General features: G+C 39.2%; 1 protein-coding gene across 7 annotated transcripts in view; it reads left to right on the forward strand.

The window, feature by feature from the left end:
* Nucleotides 1-16220, forward strand: part of KIAA0930 — a 76122-nt gene that overhangs the window by 30450 nt on the left and 29452 nt on the right. For 4 of the 7 annotated variants that reach the window (XM_080555981.1, XM_080555982.1, XM_080555983.1 and 1 more), the window contains exon 2: nt 5491-5639. In XM_080555981.1, the coding sequence (XP_080412107.1) occupies nt 5491-5639 (149 nt within the window). Of the gene's footprint in view, nt 1-3376; nt 3550-5490; nt 5640-16220 lie in introns of all 7 variants that reach the window. The other 3 variants (XM_080555979.1, XM_080555980.1, XM_080555985.1) reach the window with 2 other exon arrangements.

The raw sequence follows: 16220 nt of genomic DNA on the forward strand, positions 1-16220 counted from the left end.
GTTGAAAGTATATATTGTCTTTTCTGACAGATTGAGGACTTCTGTGCTTGCAAAAACATGCTTCTCACAGTGCTCTGTCATTACAGCTGGCATCAGTGGAAGTGCTCATTTCACGGCACAAGTATTTATGAGATATGAATGTGCTGCAAGGATTTGCTGTGGGGAGCTCTCAGTTGATAATGTACACTCTGCAGTGCCTGGTTGGGAACAGTGGGGTGGTGCTAGTGAACTGCAAGTTTGGTGGTAGTCCATGTTTAAATAAGGCCAAACTCAAGGGTTTAACTGTTGGCATTTTATGTATGCATGGGGAGAAGGCTGAACTCCTGATTTTGTAACGATCTGGCTAGCTGGAAACTGTCATGGGACAGGGGACACCCATTCTGATTTTATGCAGTTGTAACTACAACTTTTTAATATCTTTAACTATGTAACTTAATCTATGTGAAGCACTTCTCATATTATCTTTGCAGAATACTTGGCTGAAATCAGAACAAAATTGAATTACATACAATGTGGATTGCTCAGAACTCATTTGTTTTCTGTTCTAGAGTTGCAAAGATTGTCATGAGCATTTAATTAACCCCTAAACATCTAAGGATGCTCATTTTACAGACAATGGCACTGTGACAGAATTGAATGAAACGAGTTTTATGATGTTTCACAGATAAGAGTAGTTCATGGCAGACGAGAGGAATAAAGTGTAGGAAACCCTGTCTAGCTGAAATCATTGTTTCTCTAAGCTTTGAATGCTACATGATGAAAAAGATTAGCCACAGAATGTGATTTTTTTTTCCAGTTCCTTCAAAGCAAAATAATATGCTGACACTTCTTTTTAATCCACTGATTTTTTTTGAAAACATTAGTTTAAAAAAATAAAAAATAAAATCTAACTTATTATCTGGATCTGGAGTCAGTTCCCTGAAATTAATGCTCAATATAAAAATCTAATAGGTAAAAAGAAAGATTTATTTATTTCATAGCAGCTGGCATAAATCTTGTTTGTAATGAGGATAAAATCCATGTAAATGAATCATTACAGTAAATTGTTGTAATTAGGATTTATTCATTACAAAGGTCTCATAATTATATAATCAACTTTTAGTGTATTGAGATTTATACTCTTGACTCTTAATTCTATTTTATTCATTTAGAAGCAGAATTCGCTGGGGGAGAAGTGTTTTCAGAAGCTGCCTGGCTACATACTCTCAACTAGAGATGGAATTTGAATCCTGTGCATATACTATCTAATTCTTGTGTTGCAGAAGGTTTGAATTCTCCTCTAGCAAAAATAAAACTGTTAGCATTTTGAAAAGACTCCCCAAATACTGAAGTCAAAGCCTTCAGGGATTTTAAGTGTCAGGTGTTTCATTAAGTGCCTGTCAGTTTAACAGTCCCGTGTGTGTGTACATGCACATCATCTGCTGAGAGCTGTGCAAACCAGTGATGGACTGACGTGATAGAAAGTTACTGCCAACACAGGATTGTCTGGGCTATTTAAAACTGGACTCTTTTTGATCTCAGCCCTTGCCAAGTGGTTAGGAGTAGTATCAAGTATAACAGAGTTAAGGGCAGCAAACCAGCTGAGAGCTGAATATGCCCACTGCTCTGGTGGATGTCCTGTACGGTGGCCAGAATCCCTCTGAGCCCTACCATCTCAAGTGCAGTTGAGGCTTCTCAACAGGGTACTGTGACAAAGTCTGAAAAATTAAGTCCTGTGCTTTCTCCTCTGTATTGAAAAGGAGAATTTTGCCTGCCTGGCCACTTCATTACCCAAAACAATTTTAAAAGCAGTGTCTAAGCTGCTTCTTGGCAGAGCTGGAAGGCTTCAAGTGATACGCTGTAAATTACCAAAATATCTGTAAGGGTGCGCCTTGCTTTGAAGATCTAATAGTTGAAGACAAGATTGAATGGATCGATTGGATCTGTCAGTTTCTGGCTTCAAATTGAAATTGATTTTTGGTTTGTTGTTTTTTCTCTGTAAAGCTTTAAGAAGTCTGGATTGCAATTACAAATTTTCTTGCTTCCTTTTCAAAGTTAATGCCATTTAATAGTAGATTGTAAAGGCTAATTCTTCTTATGTGCTGCTCCCCATCCTTCCTACTTCTACTAAAATTTAATAAAAGCAGCTGTACTGCTGTGGTTTGGCTCTTTTTGGCTTCAAGAAAAGTCCTCTAGTCACCACAGTCAGAACAGCTAGAACATCCTCAGGTCATTCTTAATTATAACAGTAGTTCTGAAAATATCTCTGAACTTTGGAGGACAACTTCATTCTGATCTGTTGCAGGTAGGGTTTTGAACTGATGGCTGTCCAACATTGCTGTAAGGACAGTCAGTTTTTTCCCCTGCATTATGCTGCAGCACTTCTGTCCCCCGGTTTTCTGTTTAGACTAATGATAGATAAATACATTGAATTAGTTTGTCCTGTGTTCTCCAGCAAGGGCAGGAGCGCATACGAAGTCCTGGTATCTTCCTCTGTTCTACCATTCTCCTGCCAATATTAATGGGCTGTTATAACCACCCATAAATTATTCAGAAAAAAACATATTAACTCTTGTATGTTATTGTGAAAAGCACATCAGCAGCTTGTATGACAGCTTCTCAGAATTTTGTAGGTACAACCAGAATCAGAAAATGATTTAGCCCTCATTTATAATGCTGGATTTAGTTAACTTGTTGATTTTTCTTCTCTTAAGGGAAAAATAAATATTTCCCACTGATAAAAAAAAACTTTTCTGTAAAAATTTAGGAGTGTATTGCCTAGACATATTTTGCTTGTCTGTGTCTGAAGCAAAACTAAAGTATGCTTCTGAACACTAGGACTTTTTCAGAGATGATTCTTAAAATCCATAGATGTTTTTTTTTCTTTTGATTTTCTTAAAACTCCATGTGAGTTCAGGGCAAACATCTTTCCCCATTGCCTCATCTCACTGCCTCTGCCTCCCATCCCACTCCTTTAAATAAGGCTGGGAATTCAGGTACTCGAAACCCTTGAGATTTAATAAGTTTCTTTAAGACTGTTAATGAATCACGATGAATGCATGCCCTATTTCCTACTCTTTGCTAAATATAGAGGTAGGACTGGGTCATGATGTCCTCTGGTGTCACTAGTACAACCTTCTTAAACAAGTCAAGCTCTTCTGTTTCCAGCTGTAGGGATTTTTGCCTTCACTATTCCTACTTAAGAGGTTGTTCCTGAACCTTATGCCTTGAATGCTTTAGAATCTATTTCTCATTTCCAGCTTACATTTGGTGGGTGGGTACTTCAGACCAATTCATCCCTGTGTCAGCAGTACATCTTTAAATCTGAGTAGCTCTTCTCTCTTCCTAGTGTTTATCAGTGAATATACTGAGTGATGATAATCTCGTCTTTTTTCAGCCTTGTTCTGGGAGTCTGAACACATTTGAGTCTCCTCTTGTGCTGTAGGCTTCCAAATACAACTGTTTGCCATACAGTCCTGTTCACTTGTGCCCAAGGGAGGGCTTCAGATGGAGAAGGAGCACAGCATCCTGGATCTGATCTTTCCAATGCTTGGTTCCCTTTCTCTGCTGGTAAAAATAGTTAGAACTCAAATACAGTGCAGATTTTATTCACAATTGCACATTATGTTCTGTGCTGGCTTAACTAATCACAATGACTTCAGCACAGCTATGCAAATAAAGCGATTGCAGCTTGGCCTGAAATTAACGTGCACTGGAAACTCTCAATCTTGTCTTCTTCCTCTTCTCTCACAGCCTTTTCGTTACTGTTTTTTCCCAGATACAGTCAACTATGTGCATATTTTCAAATACCATCCTTTTATTCTGTGTATGTTCCATTGGTGGAATTTCATTTTGTTTTCAATATTGCCTTTGGATTTAGCTGGAAAGACATAAAATTTTTATTTCAATTGCCCATTTGTCTGCTAAAAAAATTTGGAAGTCTAACTTCCTGCCCACCACAGTAATTAAAGATCGGAAGAAAGATTTGGCTTGCAAATATTGCACACATAATGAAGTAGGAAAATGTGCTGAGTTACACTTGTGGATTAAAACATTGATTGATTTCCTTCATAAAGCCCTGAAGTTGGCCACCATTATCTAAGAAAAATCATGTTCATTGTTATGATATGTCAGCTTTCTTTGCAATTGACTGGGAAATCTTCTAAAGCTTAATTCAGATACCACCATAAATAAATGTCACTTATTCAAGACTTGTCTCCCTGCAGAAATACTTAATATGCTCAATGTACCGCTGAGAGGGAAACAGACAGGAATAGTAGCCGAGGGCTGGGGAGTGACATATGTGTACAAATCTGGCAGCCAGCATATAGCTTTTAGGGAAATAAGCAACTGTAAAGGATATCTGGTCTGGAGGCTGTGCTGACAGCTGCATGTGTACACACACATGTGCTTGTCCTGTACATATCCCTGCCATCCATCACCCATTTCAGGTTTTTACTGTTTCTCAGCAATGTAGTTTTTTTTAGTGTCATTCTCCTCACAGATTTCAAAACAGATTTTCTAACAGCCATAGTTATCTCCCAGCAGGGCTCCAGGGGAGGGGGTCCAGTGACTCCATGAAGGAGCCTCCAGCAGGACTGAGGAGCACTGGAGAATTTCAGCTCTCATGTCACCAGGAGCAGTACTGGCTTCTCTGCTTGTCTGTGTAACGTATGGACTTGAATTGGCATTTTAGCATGGAAAACATGCAGCATCTTTTCTGTTTTTATTATAGCTAACTATGCTGAAGAGTTGCACAAAATGTTATGTTGCCTCTACTGTGCTTCCTTTTCCTGGTGAGAGGCCAATGCCATGCTATTGCTGATGCTGTTGTACTTTGTCTCCCTCCTTGAGCAAGACTTCATTGCATCTTCCTTTCTCGTTTTTCCCCTTCTCTTCTTTGATTGGGATTCACAACTGCAAAATGCTTTGCTTTGTTGAGGAAGACCTGGGTTTTGTTTCTAGTCAGAGGGTGAGTTACAGTAGCTCCTGCACAGGTACATTCTTGTTCCTGTGTATTGGTTTAATAAAGGTAACAGCTGCTAGTTTCTGAAGGATTGTCAGTACTTCTCAGAGCGTACAACAAACCTCTTGGCAGCTGATGGGTTCATGTCATTAACTGGAGCCTATATTGGCACAACACGCCTTTGAGACCATTCCTTGAGTGCATCTCTGACAAATTCTGACTCAATTTACTGGTCCTATCTGAGTGACACAGGCATAAGCAGGATATACTCATTGGCCCTGGTCTGTTTTTGTTATGCAGGGGAGCAGATTTGTTGGAAGAGGGCAATTTTGGTTGACAGTGGCCAAAGATGGGTTCTGCATTCATGCCAAATGGTGGCTGTGCTGTACAACTTAGAAGATCTTACCATGAGCTGTACAAGAATGTTTCTCCTGTGGTTGGGCTTGACTGCACTATGCAAAGACATTGGGTGTCATATTAGGCACAATCAAATGTGACATGGTAGTTCCATGACTCTTATTTCTCCTTTCTTTTATGCCTCTTAGGGTGTTTCAAAGATGACCGTATCGTGTTCTGGACTTGGATGTTTTCAACATATTTTATGGAGAAATGGGCCCCCCGGCAAGATGATATGCTCTTCTATGTCCGTCGAAAACTGTCCTATGTCAGTGGGGATAGTACAGAGGGGAAAAAGGTGAGTGAGTAGTTATATATTTTAATCTGGGAAATTTAAAGTAATGTGGGGTTTGGTGTTTTGGAGTACCTACCACATTGGAAGAATTGCAAACTGATGATGGGGAGCCTCCAGATCTGCCCAGCATGAGAAATCATGTAAAGTAGGCACACAGGGAAATACTGTGGTTAACACTGTGAACGTCTGCTGCAGTTTGTGACCTTCACTATCACCGACTTGGCGAGATAAGCGAGTTTGCACATTTTTGGAAGCTTTTATGATGGTCTCCCTGCATTTAGGGGAAAAGGAGGACATCCACACTGATTTTTGTTTCCCTTTTCATTGATGATACTGTATAAATGGAGAGTTTAAATCTATAGAAAGGAGAGAAAAAGGAGGAGGAAGATGGTTTCTAAAGTGTTTCTAGAAAAAGGCTTCCTAGGATACCAGAGTATTTGAAATAAACAGCTGCTAAGTAGTCAGTAGCAGAATACAAGCAGACTCCTAGAACTGGGATGCAGTAGTGACAAACAGTGGAGAAAATACTGTACTTTCACATATATAATCTACATTTAAGACAATTTGCACTCCTATAGAAGTACTGTTTCCTGAAAGCGTATAATCAGGAAGCCTAATGCTGCTGCATGGGTATTTTTCAGTTAAAGATTAGAGAAACTTCTCAGCATGTTGTGGCAGTTTTCACCTTAGTTGGGGGAAACAGAAGCAAGAGAAATTATAATTTTATTGGGAATAAAACAGATGACTGTAGAGGATTGAAAGAAGGAAGGTAATTGGGGGAAGAAGAGTCTGGGGTTAAGTTCCTGACATATGTAAATAGTGCACACTGATGTTGAGTCACAGATGTATGTGTATGGTGTATGTGAGTTACTTGTTTTTTCTTAAACTGGGTATACCCAAGTTCTTCAGGTTAAAATTTGACCATACAAGGAACTGTAATTGTCAACTCCCCTGAAAATGGGATTCTAAAAGACTTTCCAAAGGTTTTGTTGGAGAGATAGGAAATAGACAGGATTATCTTCTCTTTACCCCACTTCCCCATGTTCGGTCATGGCAACCAGTAAGGAGAAGATGGTAAAATATCGATCTTTTGCTGTCAGATTGGTAGTTTAGTAGTCTTCGGCTACAAATTCAGGATAGCACACTTGCACTTTTAAGACTTTTGGAGGAAACTTTGATCCTAAGTCATTTGGATGACTACAAATTCCTGTTTCACATCAAACAACATTGTGGCTTTATTTAGCCTAATAAAAGCATGGATCATTTAACCTCTTGTTCTTCCCAACAAGACAGGCGAACCTCAGAGGAAATGTGATTGCTTAAAATTCATTCTCAGACCCCTGATCAATCTCTGTTTAATTTATTAATCAATTTAAAGTGTTTGAACCTCCCTTGGAGAGGCAAAAGTGAAATAACCCTTGCATTTGCTCTCAGAGCTTTATTTAAGCCTCATAAATAATTTTGATTTGTGAGTTTTTTCCTAAGTGGTAGTTATTACAAAATCAGCATTAGTGAATTGCTTGCCATAACAACTGACTTGGGGAGCATGCATTATAGGACATAGTGTTTTGTAAATCTCCCTTGACTGTTTGCATTTTGCTCAGCTTCCAAGAAATGAGCCTTTCCTGTGACTGAAGTACTTTACTTCAATCTGAAGTTCTGAAGTTTGTGAAACTTCAGTTTTGTGGTTCTTTGATATTTGTGTAGCTCTCCTTCTGTTTTATTTTAACTGATTGCTCTGCAGCTCCAGCTGCTCTTGTATCTGATTTTTGTGCCTGTTCTGTGCAGTGAGACACTGGACTACCCCTACTCTTTGAATTATAACTAGACAGGTTTTGATTAAGCTTTGTAGTTTTGTCGGCTCTTTCTTGAAAGATGGGTATCAAAACACCAAAGTTTTATCATTAAAAGGGGGAAAAAGCCAGAGAACAATTGTTTTTTAGAATCTCAAAAAGAACTTCCAAGTATCCCTGCCACCCACCAAATTGTGTGCTCTCATTTACATCCCCAGAGGTAGATGGGAAAAGTGGAGAATGGGAGAAGTTTGAGTTTGCTTGGAACCTTGAAGAGGTACAAGAGCTACACCATGGGCTACCCCTTGTGTTGAGATGGTGTTGAACTGTCAGTGGCGATCACCATCAGTGGAAATGATTTCTCCACTGGTTGCACAGAAGCCTGACTGTTAGGTATTTGTAGAATTGGGTCTATGTAGCTTCAGCATAGAGTAAAGAAGGTTCATTTTATTTTTTTCTGTAGACATGTATTTGCTCCTCGTTTGCCTGGCTTCTGTAGATTTTGACTGAAGAATGCTGGCAGAGAGACATGTGAGGTGAATCATTGTCCTGTGATATCTCAGTATTCATTTACATTCATAAAAATAAGACCTGCAGAGCTTTGAGCACAGTAGTCTCCTGTAGGACTGATAACAATGATGGTGAAAACAGATTGAGAGGAGAAGGGCTGTTTAAACACCAATAGTGATGTTTGGCTTCTGACATGATAAGCTCACACAGCATGTTCATATACACTACGGTGTGATGATTCATGTCAGCAAGAAACAAGTGTTGATTTATTACTCTCTTGACGGTTTTGATGTCTGTCCTGTGTGATTTAAAAGTCATTCCTGCTTATGTTTTTTCCCCTATGCTTAGTGGAGCTGGAGAGTGTCAGCAATAACATTTGAATTAAAATGTAGCAGAGGTAAGCAGAGAAAAAATATTAGGAGCAAGATTAGTGAGAGGCTCGGTTCAATTTTAAGGCTGAATGAGAAGGGCTTTGAATTCAGCTTGAGTAATGAGAACAGCTTGAAGTAATACAACTCATAATCTTGTGCCAGTATTGGTAGATGATGATAAGCTTCCCTATCATCTGAAATTTCATTTTAAAGAGCCTTTTAAATGACCTACTTCATAGACTCCTTAGTGTAAGGGTCTTTACATTTGCTTCTGTTTTCCACTTCAATTTCTAAGTTGCATATATCCAGGTGAAACAGCAATTAAGCCCTTAATATGGCCTATGCCGTATCTAATTCTAGGTTACATCCATTACAGACTCCTGGATCCCAGTGAAGTGTCCTTTTTTTCTTGGCATTTCCCAGTAACAGTCCAGCAGTTTTTCTTGCCAAGTTTAGAAGATAATTTTTCTCTCTGTCTTTAAGCAAAATCACAGACCCTGTATGTCAGGATTGGTGAAGGCAGGACAATGTGGAGCATAGTTCTTCTCAAGGTTAAGTGATTTAGTAGTTGTTTTTTAAGGTGGAATCCCTTTAACTTGTGGCTTTTTATGTGCTATTAAGTAAAAATTAGAAAAATCCTTTTTGCTGCTGCCTCACACACTAGCTGATATGACTGACTGGAGAATGCAGGCCCTGATCCTCCCTTACAAAGGGTTCTGTACATTACCAAAAGCCACAGCTTTAAGAGGTTAAAGCAGTTGGACTTGGGATTCTGATTTTAAAATGGCATTAGATCAAGATTTAGTATCTCTGCCTCTTCCCCATGCAATAAAGGATTATGCTTTGTTACAGTTGCAAACTTCTGATCTTTCTGTAGAAAGAAGCTTTACTTTCTCATGGGGATTAAGAAAAATACTAGTATGTTGTTAGCAGAGACAACGGCTGAGTAAGGATTTTTCTCAAAGAATGGTGTATCAACAGAGCTAGTTTGTATTAGTGCCTTCAGTCTGGCATCTTGCTTTGTCACCTGACAAGGGTACTGTATTTACAGGGCAGAGTTATAAAAAGATGTATGCAGGACACTGTCAGTATATGTTCTGAGTGTGCCTGGATTTTGGAGTAGATCCTGTTTTCTTCAGCGTCCTATAAATATGGAGGAGTGAAGTTGCTGCCAAATGCATGTGGTAATCATTCAGGCTGTTAAATCTTCACAGAGCTTAAGCTACTGATGTTGTGGCTGCAGCTTCAGAAACAGAAGTGAACAGGAGCAATGGTTTACATGTTTGTGTGCATCTGGACCTCTGACACAACAAATACTGGCTGTGTTGGGAGACCAGTGAGTTTCTGAAACTAAATGACTTTAGGCACATGACTCCCACTGAAATTCACAGCATTTCTTAGCTGCATCTCTAATTCACTTTAACCATCTGTCTGGCTGGAAGATTCAACAATCTGAACTCAGCACCCAGCAGAAATGAAAGGTGATAAAAAATCTCCCATTCCTGTCCCTATTGTACCTCTCAGACCAGTGCTTTGTGAACACTGTAAGTAAATAGGATGTCCCCTGAAGAGCTACTTGGTACGCTTTGTGGCTGGTCCACATCACCATTTGAATACAAAACGGGAAAGCAAATGGCCAAATTCTGTATCTTATTTGCCAATAAATTCTCTTCTCGTGCATGGATAGTATGCAGGTACAAACAATGATTATGACGTGCAAGTCAATACAGAGAGACAACTGTTCTGCCTCAGCTTTTTGCTAAGCTCTTGGAGGTGTTGCAGTGAGTAGGAAGAGTGGCTTCTGCAGAAAAGGAGAACGTAAACATATTGCTCTCATTTTGAAACATGAAAGAGGAATGCTGGTGTTATCGGGTTGATACTACAATTTTCTGTAAGGGACTCAACGTCTGAAATGCAAAGATTTGGCTTTTCTTGTACAACTAACTCTCCCCAATTCCTGTGTTTTGCTAATGTTTGGTTGTATAAATACATGAACATAAAGGAGTTGCTATTTGCTAGCCTCTGCTCATATTACATTTTTTTGAAGACCATCTCCATATCCTGTGTGCGATATGACAGGCTGCTTGGCAAAAAAAAAAAAAAAAAAAAAAATAATGATACGATGAGCGTAATGGCATTTTTCCTGTGCAAACTGAATCCAGCTGTCTGTGACCTAGGACATGCTTGTGACATATCTGGCAGGCTAATGAGTATTAGGCTTGGAGATGCTTTCACTTTCTGTCCTTTTCCTTGAGTCAATTTGTGTCTGAGACAAAGCAAGCATGCAGCTGAAATACCTTCCTGGTATCACAGTCAGTAAACTCCTAACTCAGAAATGGGGTGTGGGCTGCAGGGGCATTTCTGGTGAATTGCTTTTCCATTGATTCATGTATCCAAAGAACTCTTTGTAAGAATTTAAATTGGGTGACAAGAAAGCAAGGATCAGAGGTTAATTTAATATGAATTACATTGAAATGTGGCAATGCTGAGTCTTGTGGCTGAGAAGGTGCTCTCTGTGTGACAGGGAGAAATTTAATCAGGAAGAACAGAAGCCTAGACCCAGTTTCCCCAACTGATAATATTGTAATGAGTAATTCAGTGTCACAAAAAGCAGCATGTTTGAGGCACCAGGGGTCTGAGGGACAGATGAACACTGCTAGGCTGGGTTGCTCACCCTGAAAAAGGTGCAAGTATCTGCTTGGAGCTCCCTGAAAGCCTCATCAGGCTACTTCTTCAGCAGAGCACTTAGTGTGTTTGACTTAACTGTGTTTGCGGGTTACACAGTCCGTGTTGGCTTGCTCATGAGAGGTGTGAAAATGTCTGGTTTTGGTGTTCAAACTTGTATTAATGTACAATTGAACTGAAGCTCTGGAATATCATAATCAAGTCTCTAATGACACTAGTGATTAGAACTTAAATGCCTACTCTACCACTTTTTTTCATCTGTTTTCTCTTCAGTAACCCAGTTTATACATTTCCACATCCAACTGAGATGGTTTGAAAATGCAATGATTTATTAACATTTTGTAATCTTCCTTCTCCTGCATCTTTGCTGCCTTAGTTAATGATGAAGCATGTCTACTCTTGTTTTGCCGACTGTATTCTGCATGTGGCGCACCATGTGTTGCTTCAGGCACTCGTGCTTTTCTGTGGAGGACTTCAGAAAGGCTGGCAAATAGAGTAATAAGACAGCAATGAGCAAACTGTTGCATCTGAAAATATCAGTTACTCCGTAGTCTGGGGCCACAGTTGATAATGCTTAAATAGTCATGCTGGTATCTAGTCTTTCAGCTCTTGAATGTTGATTTAGGAGATTTATAAAACATTCAAGCCTGGGAATGAAAGTTGATGTAATTCACAGAGTATTAGTGTCAGGTAGCAGCTAGGATTATTTTGTCATTATCTCAAATATAACGATTTCTTGCCTTTCTGATTCTAGTCAGTGTGTTTTTAATTCCAGCCTTGACTTGCTTAGGAACAGTTACAATGGCTTTCTTGGTGCCGAAGCTATGCTGGGGAAATACATTTTCCACACTCCGCGTGTCTCATGATTTTCAGGTTGTTGTTTTCCACTCGTGTGTTTGACAGACATAATCAAGCATTAAGACTGTTCCGGCAATTTGAACACTTTGCAGTTTTTTATTTTTAGATCTATTATATATTTTTTTAATATATATAACAATATACATATGTGCTTAGTTCTATCTATACCTCTTTCAGATATATTTATAATGCTTTTGCTATTACTAGGATTGCAAAGACAGAAATGGACTTTGATTTTTTACAGGAATCATGCTTGGTTGAAGTCAACTTTCAGGTGTGTGTGTCCCGTTAGCTGTTTTCAGTCTCATAATTTACTCATTCTTACTACCACTTCAGATTAAGCTTCTTCATATACACTATGCAGATAACAGAAACACTAAGGTGTATAGGCTTGTTAAGTCCTTGTTTTCTGATTATGACATGCCAATCTAGAATCTCTTGTGCTTATTGAAAATCAGAAAAACGAATACATTTGGTAGGAATTTCTTGTGATTAAGAATTATTTGTTACAAGAGCTATAATCAATTTTAAGGTGTTTTCTTTACTATCAAGATATAAACTTATGTAAGAATCAAAAAAGAAAACAAGAATCTATTTAGAAAACATATCCTCTGTGCCTTTTGCTCTCGTCTCATCGGAAGTAAGTGGGATCTGACTTCAAGGTTTGCCATTCAGTTCGGAAACAGTCGTAGAACAAATTCAGTTCCTCCCCCAGGAGCACAGTTACTTAGAAGGAGATGATGCCAACAAGTCAAAGTGGGGTGATGTTCACGACTGTGCATCATCCTTTCTGAAAGGGATTGGAATAAAGAGCACTGTAATAAAACTTGAATTTCAGGGGTCAGGACTCCACAAATCAGGACTTCTCATTTTAAGATAAACTAAGATGTTGACTTTAGGGCAGTCTTGTGCCATTAAGCTGTCATCTGCAACCAGATCAATAAATGACGGGAGAACAATTAGGTTCTAGGGAATTACAGCAGCACTGAAACCCATGTAAGTAGCGAGAACAGCTTTGCAGAACTGAGTATCAAGAAGAAAGGAAATGTGAGGGGAATAAAGGCTGCATGTAAGTTGACTTTGCTGTTTTCAAGCTTGGACTAGCACTGAGGTTTCTCGGTGAAGAGTGACTGTGATGAGTCAACCAACCTGTAGGTACAGTTTCCTTTTTGTTATCCTCCAGCCTCAACCTTTCTGTGCCACTGCAGTTTAGTCAGTGGAAGGTACAAGAAGGTTGTGTAATGAGATGGTGCAAGAGCAGGTTTTAGCATATCTTGCTCAGAGCTTTGTTTGTGGAACCATTCTGAACAGAAATACTAGAAATCTTATTGTTCAGATGATTTCCAAGGGGACAAAATGGGAGACAGAAGAAGCCTCTCCTTAGGAATCAAGATAAATGACCCATGATGGTTTTATATCCTGACTTCCCTTTATCCTGTGTCTTAAAAAGCGCTTCAGCACTATAGTCAGAACACTAACGGGGTAGGGTGCAGAGCTCAGCTTTGCTGGCCATAACAGGTGTGTGAGGCTTTCTCCCTGAAAAAGTCTTGGTTAGCCCAAGAAAAGGTTCCCAAGCCATCTAGTTCATAGTCATGGTGTTCCTGGAAGGATTTAAGGAGGGATTTCGCAAATGCATCTGTCCAGTTTCCTAATTGCAAGTGGAACCTTTAGGTGACATCAAAATATAAATTTATTTTACCATGCAATATTTTACTGACCTTTATTTTTGTACCAAACAGAAACTTCTTATACAATCAAATGTTTTATTTTTAGCTTCCCCAGCACTTATTACCTTCTTTGTAATCCTTACTGTTGCTTTATATATTCCTTATGTGAAGAGTAATAAATTTTGTGAGGTCTGCAGCTTTTAGTGACATGACTGCAAATAGGATGATAAATCTAGCAACTAAATTTGGTCCTAAAGAAAAGGCCATGTGTGGTGAATCTTCGTATTAATGAATGTTATATGTAGCTATTCCTCTTTGGAATCTGATCACAGTTACAGTGCTTTGCCTATTTTTTTTAAACATTGCAATTTAAACTCATGTAGAGACACAGGTGTCAAATACACCCTGAAGCATGTGGGTAGACATTACAAATACTGGGAAAATTTTGAGGTGAAGTCCCAGATCCTCTGAAGTTAATGAGAATTTTGGAGAATTTTGCCTTTTTTTTCCTTGCCTTTTTTTTTTTTTTTTTTTGCTTTTAACTTCAATGGGTGAGAATTTCATTCCCATTAAATATAAAGTTCTAAAATAAACTGGTCGGTGAGCTGCAGAATAATATAGCCGGGTCACTATATATCTGGTCTCTCAAAAAAATCTCCCTCAGCTACACTTGCTTCTCCTCTTGTCCCTTCCCTGGGCCCCTCCAGTCTCCAGAGTACAGTTGATCTCTGCCCCCAATGTCCCACCAGCAATGTCCCATGCCTCTTAACTGTATATGTCCTTTTTCTATATGCTTTTCTTGGTTGCTACCAGAGCAAAAGGTAGCCTTCACCTTTTCTTGGTGGTTCACAGCAAATGGCTGCTGAAAAGTTAGAAAAAGGACAAGTTTCCCTGGCCCTTCTGCACCAATAGTAAAAGCATGGGGTTGTCTCACTGCTGATTGTTGTGATGATATGATTCTTGAGACCTCTGTGAAATTTATTTGAAGTTGGCCAATACATTTGAAAGATGGGTGGGAGTAGGAAGGAAGTTGATGTGTTCTGCAAGTGCCATTTCCTTAAACTAAATGTTGAATTTTTTCCACCCATTATATGCACTATTATATCAGTAACCTTACACCTTTTTATGCATATAGCTAGTTTGCTCTAAGATAGAATCTGTCTGGTGATCCCACATTCACATGAGGTGATTGCCGTTATCCTGAAGTCCTAAATACATGCAAGAAAAGAAAAGGGAGAGGACATTCTGCAACAAGTTCAACTGCTTGTTCAAAGCAGCAAAGCTTCTTCAGGACAGGAAATACAGGAGCTATTCTTGCAACATAGTCTGGATGACTTTGACATGAGTGGGTCTCCCATTTACAGATAAATGTGCCAAAACTTTGTTTGTTTACATTCCAATTTTAAAAGCATGTACATTGGTAGCCCTCTGTGAACCCTGTGCTCCTGATGAGTACAAGCTGGAGTAGGAACGGTGTCTGTTACAGCAGCACCTTTTGTCTGTCATCAGCCATTCTGCAACTTGGGTGATGGAAGAGGGGGTAATCCACTGCTGTTCTAAGGTTCTTATTCCATCTGCAAACACCCTCCCATGTCCTTGCCTACGAATTCATGTAGCATTTATTTGAAGTAAATCAACCAAGTTGATGACAAAGCTAAATGTAAATCTTGCCCTTTGAGATGATGTGGGCTGCAAAGTTTCTCACCTGCAGGTCATGAGTGAGTAGGAGAGGTTAATCACCCAGCATTTCTCATGCCAACAAATGGAAGAGAGAGTCCAAAGCCATGAACAGATTCTTTGGGGTAATTACATTACGGAAAGATGAGAAACTGCTGTTGGCATGCGACTTGTCCCATTTGGACATCTGAAGGAACTTCTGAAAGATACTGGAGACTGAAATACCTTTTTGCTGTTCTGATTTATCTAGAGACAGTGGCAAGTAAAGTCAGCTTTTTAGATCGTTTACTGTTATTTCTGTTGATATGGCTTTTGATTATACCGAAATGGTTATGGCAAGACATTTCAAAGTAATATTGCAACAAGTTTTTTGTTTCGTTTTTTAATTTGATTTTTTCTGTCTGTAGCTGAACTTTGCCTCTTGCACAAAACTGTTCATTGTCCCTTTATTGCAGTGGGCTTTGTTTCAGCTTTACAGCCACGGTGGGTGTCTAGTTGTCATAGGTACTGGACATTATGCTGCCTTTTATGTGGGCTCCAGAGTGTATTCCAGGAGTAGCAGGTACTAATTGTAAAAAATTAATAGTATCTGGGAGAAGGGAATTGGAATTTCATGTTGGAGGACTTTCTTACCATTGTCCTGTGGAGTTGCTGCCAATGAAAATTACAGTAGCCAATAATCCTAAAGACCATATTATATCTGAAAAAAATCTTCTTCTTTTTAGTACAATTGCAGTGTTAAATACGCTTGTCCCCTTTTAAATATTATTTTGGATATAAATATTTTAGGCAAGGCTAATAATGTAATCTGTTGCTAATGTCATTGTCCCTTCTGCAGCTTCTCTATATGACAGGACTAGGGATGCACCATTCCCACAGGGCTTCTCTGCATGCTCCAGAAAATGCCTGACTTCTTTGATTTTCTTCCCATTTAACAGAGACAGGTCTGTCGGTGCCGAGCAGATGGATTTTCACGGGTGACTTGTTCAGATCAGTTCATGCTGTCTTATTCGGTATATATTC

Source organism: Anser brachyrhynchus, assembly GCF_964034855.1.
Source record: "Anser brachyrhynchus genome assembly, chromosome: 1".
Lineage (NCBI taxonomy): Eukaryota > Metazoa > Chordata > Aves > Anseriformes > Anatidae > Anser > Anser brachyrhynchus.